Source organism: Panicum hallii, chromosome 5 (genome assembly GCF_002211085.1).
Source record: "Panicum hallii strain FIL2 chromosome 5, PHallii_v3.1, whole genome shotgun sequence".
Classification (NCBI taxonomy): Eukaryota; Viridiplantae; Streptophyta; class Magnoliopsida; order Poales; family Poaceae; genus Panicum; species Panicum hallii.
This window is the reverse complement of record NC_038046.1, coordinates 2,142,905-2,162,236: the sequence shown is the minus strand read 5'-3', so window position 1 is coordinate 2,162,236 and position 19,332 is coordinate 2,142,905. Positions and strand designations below refer to the sequence as shown.

General features: G+C 51.4%; 3 protein-coding genes across 5 annotated transcripts; 2 read left to right on the top strand and 1 right to left on the bottom strand.

Moving 5' to 3' along the window:
- The first annotated feature begins 1,740 nt into the window (after nucleotides 1–1,740).
- Nucleotides 1,741–3,164, top strand: LOC112894237 (NAC domain-containing protein 10-like). 2 transcript variants are annotated; one of them, XM_025961878.1, is made up of 3 exons: nucleotides 1,741–2,157; nucleotides 2,280–2,581; nucleotides 2,669–3,164. In XM_025961878.1, the coding sequence occupies exons 1-3, from the start codon at nucleotides 1,947–1,949 to the stop codon at nucleotides 2,900–2,902; spliced, it is 747 nt and encodes a 248-aa protein (XP_025817663.1). In that variant the 5' UTR covers nucleotides 1,741–1,946; the 3' UTR covers nucleotides 2,903–3,164. The 2 variants fall into 2 exon arrangements, with proteins under 2 accessions (XP_025817663.1, XP_025817662.1); XM_025961877.1 differs by having other exon boundaries at nucleotides 1,742–2,157; nucleotides 2,277–2,581.
- A 5,559-nt stretch (nucleotides 3,165–8,723) lies between these two features.
- LOC112892276 lies at nucleotides 8,724–10,019 on the top strand. Its single transcript, XM_025959431.1, has 3 exons — nucleotides 8,724–9,375; nucleotides 9,468–9,532; nucleotides 9,660–10,019. Exons 1-3 carry the CDS (start codon nucleotides 9,099–9,101, stop codon nucleotides 9,819–9,821), a joined length of 504 nt encoding a protein of 167 aa, XP_025815216.1. The 5' UTR covers nucleotides 8,724–9,098; the 3' UTR covers nucleotides 9,822–10,019.
- Nucleotides 10,020–10,225: 206 nt separating this feature from the next.
- On the bottom strand, nucleotides 10,226–14,684 carry LOC112892274 (probable serine/threonine-protein kinase At1g54610). 2 transcript variants are annotated; one of them, XM_025959427.1, is made up of 7 exons: nucleotides 14,287–14,684; nucleotides 13,244–13,549; nucleotides 11,763–12,080; nucleotides 11,353–11,673; nucleotides 11,164–11,264; nucleotides 10,969–11,086; nucleotides 10,226–10,796 (listed from the first exon to the last, which is right to left on the bottom strand). In XM_025959427.1, the coding sequence occupies exons 1-7, from the start codon at nucleotides 14,530–14,532 to the stop codon at nucleotides 10,434–10,436; spliced, it is 1,773 nt and encodes a 590-aa protein (XP_025815212.1). In that variant the 5' UTR covers nucleotides 14,533–14,684; the 3' UTR covers nucleotides 10,226–10,433. The 2 variants fall into 2 exon arrangements, with proteins under 2 accessions (XP_025815212.1, XP_025815213.1); XM_025959428.1 differs by having other exon boundaries at nucleotides 11,458–11,673; nucleotides 14,287–14,676.
- Between the last annotated feature and the right edge of the window lie 4,648 nt (nucleotides 14,685–19,332).

Genomic DNA, 19,332 nt, shown 5'->3' with positions numbered 1-19,332 from the left:
CTCAAGCTACCGTTCCCTCTGCTCCACGGAAACTCCGCCAAGGAACTAAGGAAGGGAAGCGGGTGGCACGTTCCGTCCGTGTCAGCGAGCAGCGGATGGGACGACGACGATGGCGCCGGGTGGCCCAGATCCGCCGAGGAGAGAGCTCTGCGTGCGAGCCGGCCGAGCAACCCCGCGGCGAGGTGCGCGCGCCCCGCCCGGGTGCCTCGGCGCAGCCCGGTGGGTGCGCGGCGGGCGCACGCAAGAATGCAAGATCCCACGCGCGTACGGACGAAGCGTGCGGTTCATTCCATGCGACGCGAGCCGTCGGGTTGGAGCCTAGCTTTAGCTTGTGAGAGGTTGGTGGCTCCTGTGCCTGTCGTGTGGTCTCTTCGTGCCAGGCTGCCACTCCACGAACGGCGCTCGCCGCCCGGCATGGCGCGGGGGCGCCTCCTCCGGCGACGGCACGCGCTCGTGGGCACTTCGGCCGCCAGCCCGCCACCCACCAGCATGTGATGGACGTTGAAGGGGCATCCGTGACCAGCGGAGTCGCTTGCTTGCCGGGCGGGCAGGGTCGAACGACCGAGCAGGGTGTTATTATGTGTAGCGGCGTCAGCGAGATCGTCCGTGCACGCAGGGCCATCCTCGATCACCTTCCTTGCCGGTTTGCCCTCGCCTCCCTCTCCGCCGTCATTCCCGCTGCAAATGCAAAGCCACCCGACCCCGAAAGGCACTGCAAAAGCGTGCCCCAAAGCAAAACCACCGGCGCCTCTTCTTCCTCGTGCTGCGTTAACGTTCCTGACAGCCCACAGCCCAGTTCATTCTCTCCTCCTCACGCTCACGGCTCAAGGAGGAAGGATCGTCGCTGACACTGCTCCGCCTGATACCGCCGAGGAGCTGGCGCGGCGGAGAAGCACGCCGCAGGTCAAGCAAGCTTGCAGCTTGCTGACACTTGAACGAGGACGCGCGTGCCTCGCCGTTCATACAGCTTGGCTCTGGCGTTGGTCGGCGTAGGAGAACAAACAAAGGCGACGAGTTCTACCCGCGCGTTTCTTTGTTTGCCTGTCCTGCCCGACTGCACGAGGGGTGTCAGTAACTTTTGATTCCTATTTGGAAGCGCCGTGTGTTGAATAAAGTAGAAAAGATTATAGTAGGAAGTAAGTGTGGGGATCCAATGTAGGCGCGTCGGGTTAGGACGTAAGGTTAAGAAAAGGCAAGCAGCAGCAGCGGACGGTGGCCATGGCGTGGAAGCTTCTCCTTCTCCTCCTCTTCGGGAAGGCAGCGAGAAAGGCGAGAAGGAATTCAATGGGGCAAAGGCGGAAAGGAGGCAAGGAGGAAAGCCCGGGAAGAAACCGCACCGTACCTCGAAATCAAGAGAGAGCACAGACACTGCACTGAACTCAACAAACTACTTGTCCCATGGGCGAATCCCAAACTCATCTTTGCAAAAAGAAAAACAAAAAAACTGCTCTGACACAGTGCTGCAATGCAATGCAGAGCTTGAATTCAACAGGCACTGATGGCTGCACAGCCATGGCCATGGCCTCTGCTCTTCAGTTCTCCACGGTCACGGGACGGTGTCCCCCGTCCCGGTCCTCGTGGCTGCCTTGTTCGGGAGGGGGAGGCGTTTCGTCGCAGGAGTAGTAGGAGACTCCAAAAAGGAAGAGCTTAATAAAGGGATGAGATGATGAGAGGGGCAGTTGAGTTTGAGGTTGAGTCCGGTTCACGCCACCGCGCCCCCTATAAAATGGCCGGCCCGACGCCCCCCGTTTCCGCTCCTCCACACGACGAGGCCGCGAGATCCCACCAAACCAAAAATCCCGCTCCCAATCCATCCAGCCGATCGCCGGTGCCTATCTAATATCTATCCGCCGGCTGCCACCGAGCGGATCGAGCAAGCAACCGCCCAACCGGGAGGCCCATCCCGGCGTTCCGTCGCTCGGATCTCTCGTAGTACTTCGCCGGCGATGGAGGGGCGGCCAGGTGGCGCGTGGCGGATGCAGGGGCCCGCCGGGGCGCCCGTCGCGGGGCTGCCCATCGGCTTCCGCTTCCGCCCCACCGACGAGGAGCTGCTGCTGCACTACCTCCGCCGCAAGGCGCTCGCCTGCCCGCTCCCCGCCGGCATCATCCCCGACGCCAACCTCGCGCGCCTCCACCCGTGGGACCTCCTGCCGCCAGGTACCGTACCGTGTCACATCACACCACTCCCATCGCTCTCTCGCGCTTGATCGCCACGGCGCGTCCCTGCTATCCGCATTGGCATTGATCCGAGCTCACCGTGTCGGCCCGGTCCGCAGCAGGCGGCGACGCTGACGGGGAGCGCTTTTTCTTCCACCGCCCGGCGACGCGGTGCTGGCGGAAGGGCGGCGGCGCGGCCAGGGCGGCCGGCACCGGCGTATGGAGGCCGTCCGGGAAGGAGAAGCTCGTCGCCTCGCCGCGTTGCAAGCGCCCTGTCGGCACCAAGCGGACGCTCGTCTTCTGCCGCGGACGCGGCCGCGGCGCCGTGCGCACAGACTGGGCCATGCACGAGTACCGCCTCCTCCCCGCCGGCATCCACCCCTTCCACGGCTGCGCCGCCGCCGGCAACCCGACCGCGGCCCATGTAAGCGCGCTGTAGCATTCATGATCCAGATGGTAACCTTTGAATTTCAACTGGAGCTAATTGCTCTTTCGTGGTGAATTGATTCAGGTGAGCTGCCTTGGCGCGGCGGCCGACTGGGTGGTCTGCCGCATATTCAAGAGGACCAAGCCGGCGGCGCACCGCGGCCGGGAAGACGACGATGCGGAGGAGAGGCCTTCGTCGCCTTCGTCTGCGTCGTCTTGCGTCACCGACACAGCCGAGACCGGCGACCAGGAGCATGACGACGACGAAGGGAGCAGCAGCAGCAATGGCGGCAGCAGTTGCAGCGTCGCCTCTAATTGAGAGGAGTAGAGTTGACTAGGCCGTTAATCACGGGCGCCACATGTTCTAAAGAACGCGCCCTCCTTGCCCTTCTGATGTCGTAGGAATCCTAAGCACCTAGCGAGCAATAGAGAGAGAAGAAGAAGATCGAGCTCAAACAAGAAAGAAAAAAAGAAAAAGCGAATCGCTTTGCTATGTTTGAGCTCGTCGCGAATCCAGAGTTTTAATTAGCGAGAAATTAATCAGTTCCCTTTTGGCAACTAATCATCATTTGCTGTGTCAACGTCCCCCCAGAGTTCATCTTATGTTGTCTGGACTCTGGAGTGAAGTGTGAGCCAGAACCACCTCACTTATTCCCCCAGGCTCTGTACTCTGACGCATTTCCCATCCTCTTTTCGATTTCTTGCTGTCACCAAACACTGTGCCAACTGCACATAACTTAAGCAGAAATGGAAAGCTAAGCAAACCAAGCTCCAAAAGGAACTGATGCCCCAGCATTGCAAGACACAAGCAGAGACCAACCCCAGCACAGCTTCAGTGCAAGGAACAGCAAGACAGGGCATACATACAAAGCAAGAATCAGGCACAAAAAGGGGGCAGAATAAAGGTGAGGGTTTGAGCAGGGAGAGAAAGGCAGCCCAGAAAGGGCAGTGCACTTAGGAGGAGGGGAGGGGATGCAGAAAGGAGACGATGATAAGGTTCCTGATACTCTCACTGATTGGCAAGAGGCCGAGGCGAGATACCTTTCTTCCTCGGGGGGGCTTTCTCTCAGGAATAAGAAACCTGCTGCTGCTGGCGAGAGGAAGACGAAGACGAAGACGAATAGGAATAATCTCGGCGTAATCCTGATGGCTCCGGTCCGGTCCGATTCTGGTCCAGCTGCTGCAGATGCCAAGCGCAGGCAGCTAGCTCGCGCTCGCGCCGCTTTGAATCAAATCGAGGCGAATATTTGTTGGAGCGAGAGGAAAGATTTGGGGGAATTGTTCCCGCGCACTGAGGCGGCCGATGCACACGGTCGCTGTCCCTAAGTAAGAGCTAGAGGCAGATGCGTTTCTGCAAGCGATGCTTCCATTACCGCTCCTTTTGCGGCTAGGGGCGCAATGTCGACATGTGATGCAGCTCGGAGGGGATCGGCGGTGGTCATGACGCACGAGTGAGGTCACCGCCGAGTTGCTCCTGTGATGCGAGAGCTGCAAAGTGAATGCAGCCGGCGTGAAAATGAAGTGAGCGGCAGCATCTGAAATTGACCGCTGCTTAGCAGACAGGATCGGAGGTTTTTCTTCGCTAGAAAGGAACCTGAATAGCTCAACTCTGAGGAATCGCTGCCCCCTGTTGATTTCAATTTTCAACCACGGAGAAGAAGAAAAATCCGCTGCCATGAGGCAAAGACACCTCGCAGTTCGAGCATTTGACTTGCGCCGCAGGCTCCTTGTCTTTCATCAGGGTTCAGACCGGGAAACGATTCTGGAGGTTCTGGACCTTGGAGGCAGATGACAGTAACCGGACATGGTTTAAGTCGTTAACAGCTGGTCAGCATCCGGGAAACAAAGATAGTCAAAGCCGTACTGATTGGACAGTAACAGCAGGCCATGATCGGGGAGGAATTGGGTATCTTTATTCGTTCGTCAAGCGAGACGCTGCTGCCGCACAGGAGGTTGCCAATAATTCAAGGCAGCCGTAGTCAGGCACAGAGGCCGGAGGCCTCTTCCTTCCCAGCAGCCAGCAGGCAAGCAGCAGCGAGGGTCGCTGGGGGGACGGGCGATGAGACAGCGGCAATCACACTGCAGAGATCGCCATCAATCGCTGGACGGAACGGGCGGATTGATTCTGCACGGCTCCCCGGTTTCAATGCGGCCATGCGGGTACAGAGCGTCCTCCTCCTGCCTCCGGCGGCCTCCGCTCCCTTGCCCGCGGACGCAACGCAGCACGGCGTCGCACGGACGGGGTGACAGGCCGCGGACGCAACGCGACCGACAGGGCCACAGGGGACGACGCCATTGGCCGCCGGAGCAGCCGGGGAGAACATGCAAAGAGCTGTGCCGGCAGCCATGGGTGTCCATGCACTGTGGCTCGCTGCCGGCTGGTGGGCTGCGATCGCGACGTGCTGGTGCCCTCCTCACGCAATGGGGCGGGCGACCTGACTCTGATGTCACGGAGACGGTGCCTGACAGTGGCGCACGCGTACGGGGGGGATCAGTTGGTACCGAGAGGAAGCTCGTTTGGAAGGAGAACGTCCCGGATCGGGGAAGCTGGTTTCTTGCACCGGGTTAGCTTGAATCCCACACTTCGAGTACTACCGCATTTGAAAGGTTGGCAGCGATGGATCTGAATCTGAATTGGCGCTGCAGCAAGGGTAAGGAATTATGGCTGGCTGCCAACTGTGAGTACAGCAATGGTAAAATAATGAATTGGGTGGGTAGAAATTGTGGATCTTACCTTACTGCATCCAACGGCTAGTGTATGAGTTTGCAATTAACACATCCATGGATGGAACAACCACAACACTCTTGTTTGTAATGCAAAACCAATCTTCAGTGGTTCTAGAAAACAGATGATGAGTTGATTGCCAGTTGGTCACATACACCACAGTATATCCAATCATGATTAGGTCAATCATCAGGGCTATGCATGGATACTCCTGCTGGTCATTGGCCAGACCAAATCGGCATTGCCCAGATTTCTGAAGCTGCTAATTGGTGGCAAACATCTTTCCTGAAAGGATAATCTGGTCATGTTAGGTCATACATTGTGGATCAAGCAAGGAACTTTGAGATGAATCATGAATGCGTCGTAGAGATCGGTTAGTCAAAGAAACATCAAGTGACCAAGCGGTAGTTTATGCCAGGAGGCTCAACAAAGTGTTTTTACCACAAGCATTATCCTCTTGGGTCTGAAGCGACCATAAACGAAGATGGTTCTGTCTCCTCTGTTTTGAACACTGAGCAGGAGCGAGAAAGAAATCAGTGCACAATCGCAGAACAACCCTTATTACGATCCTGTCCCCATCCATGGATTCCTGATCCCTTTTTTAGTACGAGCGACTGAAGATAGCACATGGATTCTGAATCACAAGTGTTGGTTGTGGCGGTGCCTTGTCCCTGAAATTATTCTGAACGACACCAGGTGGCAGCGCCATGGAGCATCAACTCACCTGCCCCTGCACCTATCACTGCACACTACTACTAACGACTTACTATTAGCACGCCGGCCATTGTTACTGCTCCTCTAATTAATGTGCTTTCGGTTGCCATGCGCCTCACCATCCTTGTTGTTGCTTGCACGAACAGGCCGCGCTCGGCAGGAGCGGCGATTGGCAGAGGCCGCCGCTTGATCAGGGCTAGCCCATCGGATCAACCAACAAACCAACCAAGCGCATGTGGTTACGTGCGCGCGGCGGCACGCTGCCCCGGGAAGCGCCGACCGGGAGGGAGTTGCTTGCCGGCCTCGCCGGCGCCCGCCGTGCGGCGCGGCCGCCCGGCAAGCCACTGCCCCGACCGGCCCCAGCTTAAAGATCTTGGGAGCTCGCTCACGGCACTCCCGACGGCAGCACAGCAGCAGCAGGGCCGGCCGGGTCGCGATTGCCAGACGCCACCTCTCAGGCTCTCTTTTCCAAGGAGCGATGTGTCAGCGCGGTTGCTTGCTCCCTTTCCCAAGACCAAATCCGTCCGTCCATCCATCCATCACCCCCGTCCTCCGTCCGTCTCATCAAATGTCAACCCACGAACTCGCCCCGTCGCTCTCGTGCCCAGCTCACCTCAGCCAGCCAAGGCACCCAGGCCACGAAAAAGTCCATGGATCATGGGCACCAGGGTCCTGCCCTTGCCCTCCCCTACCCTACCTAGCTTGTTCCTCCTCGCAAGCCATCGTCACCGCGATGCAAAGGGGGGCCATGCCGCGGCGCCGTGACACACGGCAAGGAGCGCTGGTTTTCAGGGCGTCACCGGGGCAAGGACGCCGAGGGTACTGTACTGGGGCATGCCCCCTTCGTTGCTTCCACCACCAACTGACAACCCACCACGGCATCTCGTCCGAGTCATCCATCTCCCATGGACCAGAGGAAAACAAAATGCGTCGCACTGGTACTACTACGAAAGAAAAAGAACCCAATGAATGATGTGCAAAAAGGTAAACAAAAAAATGGCAGTCCTCCTGCAGACGCTACCATGCATGGACGAACTGAAAAAAAAGGAAAATATTTGCATCGATCGATGCCGCAATGATAGGCAGGTTGGGTTGGGTTCAGTGAACGCCACTTGTGTGCTGGGGGCCATTGGTTTGTTTGTTAATCATCAGTCAAATGATCAGCTGCAAAAAGATACTGGGTATAGTACACATGCATGAGCTGACAAGCTCCAAGTTGAGATTGCTACTGCCCTTTGCCTTCCAAGCATGTGATGTACTCCAGTATCAATTTGTGCTAGCTAGCTCGAGCAGCTTGCGGGGCTCAACAAGCAACTCAGGGCCGAACTCTATTTTGTTGGCGCTTGCCTGTCCGTACCATGCCAATGCCAAGGAGACGTCTCTCTCTCTCTCTCTCTCTCTCTTCACTCTCTCTCTCTCTCTCTGCACCTGCTGTGCATGGGAGCAAATGCCTGTTGAGGGAGACTGGGAGAGTGAGCATTCCAAGCCAGCATAGCACAGGCGTTTGCCCAAATGCCCATGTGGTGGCCGGAGTGGAGCCCAGACCCCACGGGGATGGGGTACGCGTCGGCGGTGGAGGCCGGAGGAACAGGGGGAAAAGGTGTTGGTGGAGTGGAAGAAGAGGCTTCCCTTGGATCGGAATAGCCAGCAGCCTAGCAACTGAACCACTCCATCGCCATTAATCCATGGGTTCCATTCACTTGTGTCTTGTGGCGGCAGACCTTGACCAGCAGGGAAGGTGGTTGGGTTACCTTCCCTTCCCTCCAAGGGAATCCATCACAGAACGAGCCAGGGGGGTCTCCATCTCCCATGAGAATCCTCTGATGGCGATCGGCTTTAACCAGCATGCAGACACATGAAAGCAACTCAGCAGCAAGGCCGGCAATGGCTGATAACTTTGCAAGCCAGCAGGAGGTAGAAGAAGGGCGTGTCATTGTGCCGATGGCAGTTGCCTAGCTGAAGCCTGCAAGCTAGCTCTAGGCATTGAAAGCACTGGCTGGCTGCTATTGGGGCTCCTCCACAGTGTCAGTGTGCGAGGTGCACGGGCTGCCTGCCTGAAGATGCAACAGGGAGACGCAATCAATGGGCTCTGTTTCAGCCAGTTGCGTTGCTTGCTTGCTTGCCTTCAGGATCCTGGGATGAATTATTGGGTGGAGATCACGGATGGCTTCTAGAACGTGAACAGAAGAGATCCGATCCATGCACGAAACGCGAACTGCGTACCAGCATGGCTGAATAAATTGCAGAAGATCACGTTCAGGTTCAGCTGTCTGTTCACTGCAGCAGCAATGTTTTAAGTGTAACCTAACGGCTATAGTGTGTCTGAAGAAGGGAAGGAACGGAATGCACCATCTTCTGAAGAAACTTTTGTCTGAAGAACAATAACTTGCAACAGAAGAAGTCCTGTTTCTTCAAGATCCACGGTCACTTTTTCACGTGCTAGTCCTAGCTCTGCACCAAACCCTAGGACCTGTGACGAATGAGGCCTACTGTTCTATTCAACAAGCGGTAGGTTTCATTCACATGGAGCTGCATAAATCGCCTGGAGCAGTTGAGCTACCAAAATTGTTGAAAGGGAAAAAAATACATCTAACCGAATTGAAGATGTGAAAGTATTGAGCTATACAAGCGAGTTCTACTAGCCCATGTTTAGAAATGTAAAAAAAAATGCAGATAGAGAAGCTTTTCTCCTAGAGACCACCATTTAAAGCTTTTTTTTTTATGAGGGCGCACCATTTGAAGCCGGGCTGTTGTTGTTTGGCGAAAAGTTGGCCTCATCCTGCGCACCTTCATCACATAACAGCCCATCCGGCCCAATAAAGCCCATCCCGGAGCCGCCTTCTGCCAGGTGGGACCCTTCTATCATCGGCCCGCCAAATCTGGGGTCCACTCCGAGGAACCCGCGCCGCCGCTTGCCGGCAGCAACGGTCCGAACCGCCCCCGGGCGCGTCTCCTTACTAAGGCCGCCGCGCGGCGCGGCGCACGAGGCCATCGCTTCCGATCATCCTACGCTCTGGCTCCCTGTCCCGCCTCCCGCTCCCGTGCTCGCTCACGGGCCTCCCCTTCGCGGGCCGCGATGGGGTGCGGGGCGTCGACCGTCGACGGGGCCGAGCCGCGGCGGCGGGGATGGGCGCGGGCAAGGGCGCTGGGGCACAGCGAGGTGTCCACCACGGGTCTGCCGGTGCAGGGGCAGCAAGGGCAGGAGTCCGCGGGGAGGAGGCGAGGCAGCAAGGTGGCGCCCGAGCCGACGCCGGGCTCGCCCAGCTTCAGGTACTACTGCCAGAAGACGGCGGCCGTGGACAAGATCGTGGCCGAAGCCGACAACGGCGACTGCTCCGTCAGCATCGTAAGAGGTGCTTCAACTTGCCGCGCGCGCAGCTCTGCCCCTCCTTCGTTGGTCGTTTCTTGAGCTGCATTGGTGGATCATCCTTCTCCTCCTCTGCAGCGACGACGCGTCAGGCGAGCAATAGGGACGAGGTCGCCGTGACCATTGCGCACGAGCCCAGTCAGGAAAACGATCCACCCATTCTATAAGCAAATCCTTTTCGAAAAAAAACTAATAAGCAAATTAAGAATTGCAGATGCACATGTAGATGTAGCTATGGTGTCTCCTAACTGTTGATGCACAAACCTGCAGGTGTCGGAGCATAAAGAGGGAGCCAGGTGGCTTAGGTTCAGAGGCTTGTCGATGGTCACCAGCGCTTGGGGCAACTTGTTCAGCCGCCACACCAGCAAACATTCGCCGCCTACTGCTGCAGAATCACATGATCCTCCCCCTGCTGCTGCTGCAGCTGTATGATCTCATCTCTGATCACGCAGCGCTGTATGTGATCTTCTTCATTTTACTACGTCTCAGCTTGTAAAAAACATGGCTGATTCAGTCATCTGTTCACGGTGCTAGCTTTGCATCATTTTCTGTTTTCTTCCTAATCTTGGTTAGTGCTTGAAAGCTAACCCTGTATTCGAGAAACAGATTCCTTAAATGATGTAAGGAGCATCAGCACTGGTCTGGACTGCTACTGTTGTCATAGAGAAAAACACAAATTAGCGTTTGGAAAAGAGAGCAAATCCGGAAACTGTTCACCCAAGTTTAGACGGTTGTGTAGCTGTAACATTGGTGTGAGATTATTGAGCAACAACATTAAGCATCCCCTTGATCACTTCCTTTTCTTTTCCCTCTAATTCTAGTGCAGAGATAGAAGCTACAAAATTGGGTGGGGATGATCTCAGATCTTACTCTGTTGCTGATGAAATTTTGCAATCCATTATACATAACAAATGCACTATACACAGCTCTAATTTATAATACTCTCGAACTATACAAGTAAACCTATCAACTGTGGTTGAAAATCACTGGCTACTGAATAGCATCTATAAAAAGGACAAAAAAAGGGGGAACATGGTTACAATGTCATTTGACCGGACCTACTACATTTCTCCCTTTGCCTCTGAATTGCTCCCTGTTCTTTCTTCTCACTTCCATTGGATGGCCAAGTGAGTAAGGCCGGAATGCACCGATGAGAACAGTGGAAGGCGCCATATTGAGGCTTGGCTTGGCCTTCTGCATGCCCTTCTTCGGACTATTCAGGTAAGATTTCATGTGACCGAATAATAGGCTTGGCATTTTCTTTAGCTCAACAACTGAAGATGTGAAGAATTCTTCCGTGGTTCCATCAGCTGATGAATCTATGCTATAACCAATCGACGCATCCAAATGAGGTGGAGGAAATCTCTCAAGTTTGGTAGTGCTCATGCTTGTTACCAATCTTGGTACCTGAAGATAAAAATAACATACTTCATCATTTATTCATTGTTTTGTGCCTAAACTGTTGCTTGAATATGCCTTTTGACGTCAACATTGTCGGGAGTAGTGGCAATTTAAGCATGCTGCTGCTGAGGTTTGAGTAAAAGATTCTTGCAGAGGAAAAGGAGGCAACAAAACACACCTTTGGATTTGCTTGTGGCTTATTATTGACATCTGGAGTAAATACTCTGCGCCCAGGATTTTGCGAAGCATGCTGTCGGTTTTTATGACGTTCTACTGACCCATTAACCCTTGATCTCCTGAAAAATATGCAAAATGTTGAAGTTTTCTGTCACAAAATATAGCAATGAAATAAGTGCCATGAGTGGCGCCAAACCTTTTGTGCTTCTCGTACTTCAGCTTCACGTCTCTTTCTTTACATGGTGGATACTGCGGAAGGCTTGATGGTTCACATGCATACGGTTCTGTCCTGAAGAACTGTGTCCACAGAAAACGATAACTTGATAAGTACAGTTGAACAAAGGATCACCTTCCTACTCAAAATTAATCAAAAGTTAACCCTAGCCCATTCTTTTGCATATTGTCTGCCACAATTTTTCTTCTTCTTTTGTATTTGTTCCATGTAGCAGTTAGTTTTAAATGGCTTGAGGATTGATAGGGTAGGATTAACCTCACTGTTCAGAGCATCAGTTGCGGTGCCTCTCATATCTGGGTCAATTGACAGGAGAGTCTCAAGAAGCGATAAGGTCGATGGTGGCACATCTTTAAATTTTTCTGCTAGACACCGTTCATATGGCTTGAACGTAGGATGAGCGAACTTCATTTTCTCCCAGTAATCCTCTGATGGAGTACCACACAACTTGAAAATCTTGTGCAATTGTTCCACCTAAATAAACCACTCGTTAATAGCTAAATCAAGTGATATCCTGCACTATTTATCCAAAATTAACATTTCAGCTGGGCCAAACTAAGTACCTCTGTTCTTCCGGAGAATATAGGCTGACCAAGAAGCAGTTCTGCCAATATGCAACCCACACTCCAAAGGTCAACACCAACACCATAGTGAGTTGCTCCTAACAAGAGTTCAGGTGGACGATACCAAAGCGTGATCACTTGGCTAGTCATTGGCCGCATGTTATCAGGATCATAAGAGGTGGCAAGTCCAAAGTCAGCTATCTTAAGAATCCCATCACTGCTGACAAGTAGGTTCGAGCTCTTGATGTCACGGTGCAGAACACCATTCTTATGACAGTGTTCAATCCCGGAAAGTAATTGTTTCATGTAGCATTTCACCTGCAACCAAGGAGCTAGACTTTATGAATACGACATATAATGAAGTCAGGAATACGTTTGTCAGTAACTTGTGTTGATGAAAAACACCTCCTAGTTGGAGCCTTCCTTTTCAGAAAAGAAAGTAATTGATAACCTTTAACTATATTAATGCCAGTGAGTCAATTTTACTGAACCAGGTTGACCCATTTCCATGGAGTCCAGACGGCAATACAGAGCTTTACAGGATAGAGAGTTTCAGAGATAAAGTTCAGTCAGTTAACTGCAGCCAAAGTTGACTGTTGAAATCTTTGTAGTTCGTTGAAGGGATTTCGGGGAAGCAGTGTGTGTGTAAAAAGTATGGAATGCCTGTCTGGCTGTCTCTGTCAATTGGACTTATGTGTTCAAACCTAGGAAATACTCTGCTTAGTCTAATAGACTAACAGGTCCACATCACTGCAGTGTTCTGGTCTGATAGATTTGTTTGCTTCTGGCAAAACGCTAAAGCAAAATTCCACTGCAAATAATTAGTCAATGATTCTTCTTCTAGAACTAAGGAAAGAAGTTGCATCAATTAGGTAGTGTTCGGTCTCCCAAATAGAAGGCTTGACTGGCAAGTATATGCTGAAAACGCTGCAAATCTTAGTTTCCCTTTACGCTCCCTTGAAAAGAGGCGTGTGTGATATCTCAGAGCAAATGACATTAGAATGGCCCACGTTAAGTTATTAGTAAATAGTAAATGCAAGTTCTTTCCAACACATGCAATTTATTTTTAGCAAAGAACTCTGTGTTCTATTAGAGATCATCCATTTGCCGAAGTTGAATTCACAAGCATAGTAGTTCAGACTTCTGGCAATCCTAAGTAATCAAACTGCATGATGCCAATTTTTCTTATACTGATAAGTTCCCAATCACAGACTACCAGGAAACCAAAAGGGGGTTGGTTAAACTCTCCACATCATCAAAGAGAACTAAAAAAATCCGAGGTAGCTAATTTATCAATTTTGTGCTTGTGCATCACCAATGATTGTAACTCGTATTGCTTGTCGCACGCAGTTTCGCCTCCGAAAACTACTGAACAACTAATTTCCAGGAACTGAGAGAGATCAGTATAGCTGGCCTCTGACGATGGCCATACACTTCATTGCTTCATGGGGGGCAGTATGTAGCAGAAGCAGAGATCATACCTGAGGCAAGGACAGGCGGCGGCCGGAGGCAGTTGCGCAGGCTGTGAGGCCGGTGAGGTCATGTTCCATGTACTCGAAGACGAGGTAGAGGGACGGCGCGGTGTTGAGGCGGGAGGTGACGAGGCCCTGGAGGCGGACGATGTGGGGGTGGTCGCCGAGGCGGCGGAGCAGGGCGATCTCCCGCGCCATGAACCGCGCGCTCTCGGCCTCGCCGACGCCATCCACCCGCACCTTCTTCAGCGCCACCACGCGGCCGCTCTCCACGTCAATCGCCTTGTACACGTTGCTGTATGTCCCTGAACCTATCTGCACGCCCACAGCAAAAAAGATCGCAAATTTTTTTTAAAAAAACTCCAATTGAATGAGGCAAGCAGTGGAATTAGTTGAATTTAGTGGACTTTTTTTAAAATGTTAGAAAAAAATCCGCAACAACTCGTTTCTTTGAAAAGACCAGAGAGGATAACATTTACAGGTAATCAATACGAATATTGCAAGTTGACTTTTCCATCTGTCCTTACGAATTACGAATTCTTGTGACACGGACAAGCATATTAAGTATGAACGTAAATGGTGGAGCTGTGGCGTTTTTAAATCTCTGGAAAGCTGGGGATTTGTTCATCTCCGCTTATTTTTAAGCACCCGGTTCTAGGAATTTGGAGCTTGTTTATGTGTTGTGATCACCATTTGCTTTATTTTCTCCCTTTGATGCTTACAACTCATAATTGAAGAAAAAAGAACCCATTGCTCTCTTCAACTCAGAACAAGAAAGCCAGAAAGATCTTTTTTTTTCGTTTTGAGTAGGTGATACGCCAACAACTCAATTACGATGACCAGAAAAAGCAAGAACTCAAATTACTCGCCGAATTCCGCAACCGACGATCGTGTACGACAAGGACGAACGAACAAATCGAAGCAGCGGATGAGAAAGGCAAGCTGAAATCTTTCCCCCAACAACCCCCTGTTTCCATGAAAAGGCCAAACTTTCCCGGTAATTAACTGCCGATCAAGCACGGGCGCGCGGTGGAAAGGATCGTCGTCCTCACCTTCTCGAGCTTGTGGAAGGCGTCGGCGCCGCGGGGCGCCCATCCGCGAAGCGCGTCGCCGGCGGCCTCGGAGAGCCAGAGCGGCCACCCGGACGCGTCCTTCCTCACCGCCGCGATGTGCTCCTGCTGCGGCGGCTGGAGCTGCACCTCTGCTGCCTTGTCCCCTCCTCCCGCGGCAGCCGCGGCGGCGGGGAAGAAGAGGGAGGAGCCGGGCGCGGTGGCGAGCTTACCGAGGATGCAGCCCATGGCGGGGCCGCCTCATGTGCAGCGGGTTGGTCACCGCCGGCGGCTGGGAGCGGTTGCGGGGAAACGACGGGAGCACGCGGGAAGTTGAGGGAGGGAGGGAAATGGGAGACCGCCTCAACTCTGTGCGACGTGACGAGTCTTTTGTGAGCACGGTTTGGCACTCTGGATTTTGGACTGCCTGGCTGAGTGTTACAGTGCAGCTTGACTTTTGGATAAAATGTGAAAACATTTTTTTTGCAAACAAATGTTTCTTGTGCTTGCTTAATGAGGAGGTCGTCACCGGGTTTCGAGATACAGAAGGCGTGTGCTCAACTGCACCTCTATCAGCACAAGCAAGAGCTCGGTGAAATGAGAAAAAAGAAGGAAAACAATTTTCACCTTATACTTTTGTACCATTTCCAAGTTTAGGCTCTCTGAATTCATGTATAGGAAACTATGACTGATGCTTCTTATCCTAAGCTATGCATGTTTTTTTTATTACGAGACTGATGATATGATAACTAAAACAATTATTAAGAAAAAAAGTTGCTAGGTATACTCTCTCTGTTTTTAAATATGCGATGTCACATATTTAAAAATAAAGATATCACTCCGCTTTCAACGTTCTTATGCCATCTCAAGTAGAGCATATTTAGGAGTAAGACCTTACACAATTCTGTGAACTAACATATCTTGAAGGATTTCTTCGACGAAACCATATTTAGGATAATAAGGCTACTAAAATGGGTGACCCTATTGTGTTAAGTCCTTTTGTAGGAGTATCCCTAATAACTAGGGTTTGAAGATTTGAGTTGATAGATGAGGGGGACCCATCTGTTTTGACGAGAAAAGGTTCCTCCGGAATTAAGGGGTTCACACTTCACACTTTGACACGGAAGTGCTGTCAAAATTCAAAAGCTCCTTTTACACGGGAATAAAGACATTTCAGTTCATAATACTAACCTGTAGCGCCAAAAAATCCATCTTTTGCAAAACAATTAAAAATTATTTTAAGTCACTACAAGTTGGTTCTGAATTTTTGCTACAAGTTATATAGAAAAAAATACTCCCCTCATTAGCCAGCTACTCAGAGAATCCATACGAACAAGTTTCCAAACAGATGCTGTTTCCCTTATGGATGTCTGGATCCTGAACCCAGTTTTCCATGTATGCGTGATGGACCCGCTGCATGCACGTACAGTAGCTATCAGCGTAGGAAACGGAATCAAATTAGTAGAGCAATACTCTTTTCAGAACTCCTTCCTCCTTTTGCAGCCTTCTCTTTCTCCTTTTCCCTGCACCTATCATCGATCGTGATCTCTCTTCATTCCTGACGGGTCCGGGCGCAGGATCACAGATCTTGGGGCCTGCACCTCTGCCGCGTGTCAGCTACCAGCTCAAGCCAGCAGCCATGCTCGAGCAGCACAGCTCGGGTGACAGTAACATCACACTGGTGTAGCCAGCCCAGCCTAGCTAGTGAAGATCGAAGTGAGAGTGGGCGGCCAAACTTTAGGTCAGGGTTAGTTGCATCGCATCGACGTTCCCTGCCGGACGAACGACCCAGCATTCAGCAATCTGCTGCTGTTGGTATGCGCAGAAAGATGGAGATCATTATTGGGCTATAAGTGGTAGTGCTCGGCTCACTCACACACCAACCGGTCACCGAATCCTTCCACGAGCGATCAGATTTGGTGCTGGAGTCCTCGTAGGTCATAACTGCCGCCTTCTCCTTTAATCTGGTTGAAACAACTGAACAATACTATTCGGGCGATCACTGCCCGAAGAGTTTGCCTGCAAATAGTTTTTCTTTTCCAGATCATGACCTGCAAATAGTTTAGATGCCTGTAGATCATGTTCAGGGGGTTCATTCGGTTGTTCACGAGTTGCCATCTACCTGTGTGGATGAGTATGTGTCTAGAAGATGTAGAGCTTACCTGAAAACAGTTGAACATTCATATACAAGATTCTCCATGGCCTCTCGATCAAACTGTCCATGAGAGAGAAAAAAATGGGGGAAGAGCTGGGTGCAAACAGGTTAGATGCGTGTAGATGTAGATCGTATCGGCGCTGAGATCGGTTTGTTAAGGAGTAGCCATCCGTGTGCATCCGTTCCACGGCACCGTTATTACTTGCAACAGCAGCCACGAATCCATCCATTCATTCAACTTCAACCCAACTAAACTGAACCTGCATTCTGCAGTGATGCTGGGGCAACAGCATGCAGAGACTACTGCGCCACCCTGATCAACTGCAGCAGTTACTCCCTGACAGCAAGCTAGACAGAACAGCCTTAAACATCTTTTGTTTTTCCTTTTGCTCTCGGTGTTAACGAAGGCTGTCAAATTGTGGCTGTTCTGTCCTATTTGGTCGCATGTATCACAAGTCATTTCCTCATAAAAGGAGGAGAAATTTTTTTCCTTACGCACTGCATTTCACCCACACCTGGCTGAAAGTCTTCGCAGTCAAATTCCAGTCTCACTCAGCCAGGCTTGAGTGTGCAGTGACTTCACTCAGGGCATGCATGCCTGGCAGAAGCGTTGAGCCGTTGACCATGTTCCTGGCTGCTTGTGTGCCTTCACCCGCTTAAGCCGCCGATCGTTTAAGAATCAGAGAGGGTTTATGGATGTTAACTGCAGCGGCATGTGTAGTATGGTCTTGTTAGTTGGAGAAAACAAGCCCCAAAGCGAAGTACTATGCTGTAGCAGCATGACTAGCGTCAGAAGGGAGCTAGCTAGCCCCTGTTTGGAGCTTGATGGAGTAAACATGGTAGATGCTACTATAATGTGAACCTGTTCTGAAAACACAAGAACACCAGCAGCTTGTAATTTGAGCTGTCTGACGAACGTGGGATTCAAGAAGGAACTCGTGATCAACGTTGCGGGCTGCACCCGGACACCCTGACCGTGCATCGGTGCATGGCGATTTTTAGACGATCAGATAAATTCCCCTTCCCTTCACAGTTTCTGATGGCCAACCACTCTCTGAAAAAGAAAAAGAAAATACGCGCGTAGCTTTGACTGTAAAGCGAAGTCGCCATACAGGACTGGACTCCCGACTCCGGCCTAACCACCACGCAACTGGGTGGTTCCAACTCCATCAGACCATCACGCACGGCTGCCTGGCCGGCTGGCTGCCAACACCTGTGGCAGCCGGCAACGGCACCGGCCCGTCACCTCAGCCAGCACCACCCCCCCCCCCCCCCCAAAAGTCTCGCCGGGACACCAATCCCTCGTTGAAATCCTGATCCGCGTGCCTTGAGTGGTCAGCGTCAGCATTCATGTCATCTTCGGAGTGTGTTTGGATCCTCGGACTAAACTTCCGTCATATTGTATGTTTAGACCAGAACTAGAAGTATTAAATATAAACTGATTATAAAATCAATTGCATAACTGGGAGACTAATTCACAAGATGAATCCATTAAATCTAATTAGAATATAATTTGGCAATGTTGTGCTATAGTAAACATATGCTAATGATGGATTAATTAGACTTATTAAATTCATCTCTATTTCTGCAGTTAGTTTTATACTGTTAGTTTTATAGTTAGTTTATGTTAGTTCTCTAATTGATATCCAAACATCCATTTTAGTTAGTCCCTGAATCCAAACTCTCTGTACGCATATCTCCTGTCTTTGACTCTGGAGGCTGCCAATAAGTATAGTATATTATATATGATCGAGCAATTCATGGATAAATGCTTGCTCGTCGCACACACATCGACTGATGATGCCTTGCTTTGGGGGTCAAGCAAGCGGCCGGCCGGTCTTCAATGGCCGACGGCGACGCGTGTGATGTTTGGGTTAGAGACACTTAACGCGGCGTATGGCTTGCTTGGTGGAGACAGATGTGGGAGCTGCGCTAGTGCACGGCCATTTTCAGCTCCTTTTCGGCATCTTAGTTGCCACTCAGCGCTCGGCACTCGAGCGAGAGAGATAGACCTAGGATTTCCGTGTCAAATCGTGCCTGTGATACATGACCCCTCCAGATTTTTCTGTGTGAAACCGTGGCTGTGATCTCTTTCCCCTAACCGTGACAGATTAGGCTTGACAGATTTTTTTTTCTGTGATTTTTCAAAGTCAACGGTCCCCTCATTTACCTACGACCGAGCTCGACCTCTTCGATCGAGTCAACCCTTGGAGCTAGGCTTCTCTCAACGTGTTTGACCAAATAGAACAGCCAGACGAAGAACCAAACTTTGTTTCTAGTGCTACAGAGCATATCTGCGCCAGTGCCACCTATCTGTAGAAAAATAAAGTTATACTATTCAGAGTTGACAGGTTTCAGTTTTGATAGCTGAACCACACAAGGGCCGAAGGGCGAGTAATGCTTAGGTGTAAAACACTCTCAGTTTGGTAAAGCACAGGGTTAACACCCGTCACTGCCAGTGTAACCGGTAAGACAGGGCCCGCCTAAGCAGTGATAATGATGCCTCAATCGTTGTCATGTAATCCCAGTTAATCATGGCTCCCGGCAGTAAATTACAACCTAGTAACCTACAAGCCACAGGAAACATAATCAAACGTGACATCGTCATGTCTTAGTCCTGACCTCATGCCTGATGCCTTTCTTCCAGAAGAATCAGCTTTCGACGCATGCGGTGCCAGTCATTTCCTGCGTGAAACAGCAGCATGCGATCCCCCTTTCCCACAATGTTGCAGTCAATCTCCTCTCCCACTTTTCGGACTTGAGCAGCCGCGCAAGTAACCGGGCACAAGATGCGTCCAGACAAAGAAACGCGCCACGGCCGACTCCTCAAGCAAACCAACGGAAGCATAAGCATTTCAGACAACGGCGGCTAGTAGCAGTCATGACCAATCACA

Coding starts and splice junctions, on each gene's coding strand:
- LOC112894237 (XM_025961877.1), top strand. CDS start 1,947: ATGGAGGGGCGGCCAGGTGGCGCGTGGCGGATGCAGGGGCCCGCCGGG. Junction 2,158..2,276: donor GTGGGACCTCCTGCCGCCAG/GTACCGTACCGT, acceptor CCCGGTCCGCAG/CAGGCGGCGACGCTGACGGG. Junction 2,582..2,668: donor GCAACCCGACCGCGGCCCAT/GTAAGCGCGCTG, acceptor GAATTGATTCAG/GTGAGCTGCCTTGGCGCGGC.
- LOC112892276 (XM_025959431.1), top strand. CDS start 9,099: ATGGGGTGCGGGGCGTCGACCGTCGACGGGGCCGAGCCGCGGCGGCGG. Junction 9,376..9,467: donor CTCCGTCAGCATCGTAAGAG/GTGCTTCAACTT, acceptor CCTCCTCTGCAG/CGACGACGCGTCAGGCGAGC. Junction 9,533..9,659: donor TTGCGCACGAGCCCAGTCAG/GAAAACGATCCA, acceptor ACAAACCTGCAG/GTGTCGGAGCATAAAGAGGG.
- LOC112892274 (XM_025959427.1), bottom strand. CDS start 14,532: ATGGGCTGCATCCTCGGTAAGCTCGCCACCGCGCCCGGCTCCTCCCTC. Junction 13,550..14,286: donor CCTTCCACAAGCTCGAGAAG/GTGAGGACGACG, acceptor GTGGGCGTGCAG/ATAGGTTCAGGGACATACAG. Junction 11,265..11,352: donor GACAATATGCAAAAGAATGG/GCTAGGGTTAAC, acceptor CTGTGGACACAG/TTCTTCAGGACAGAACCGTA.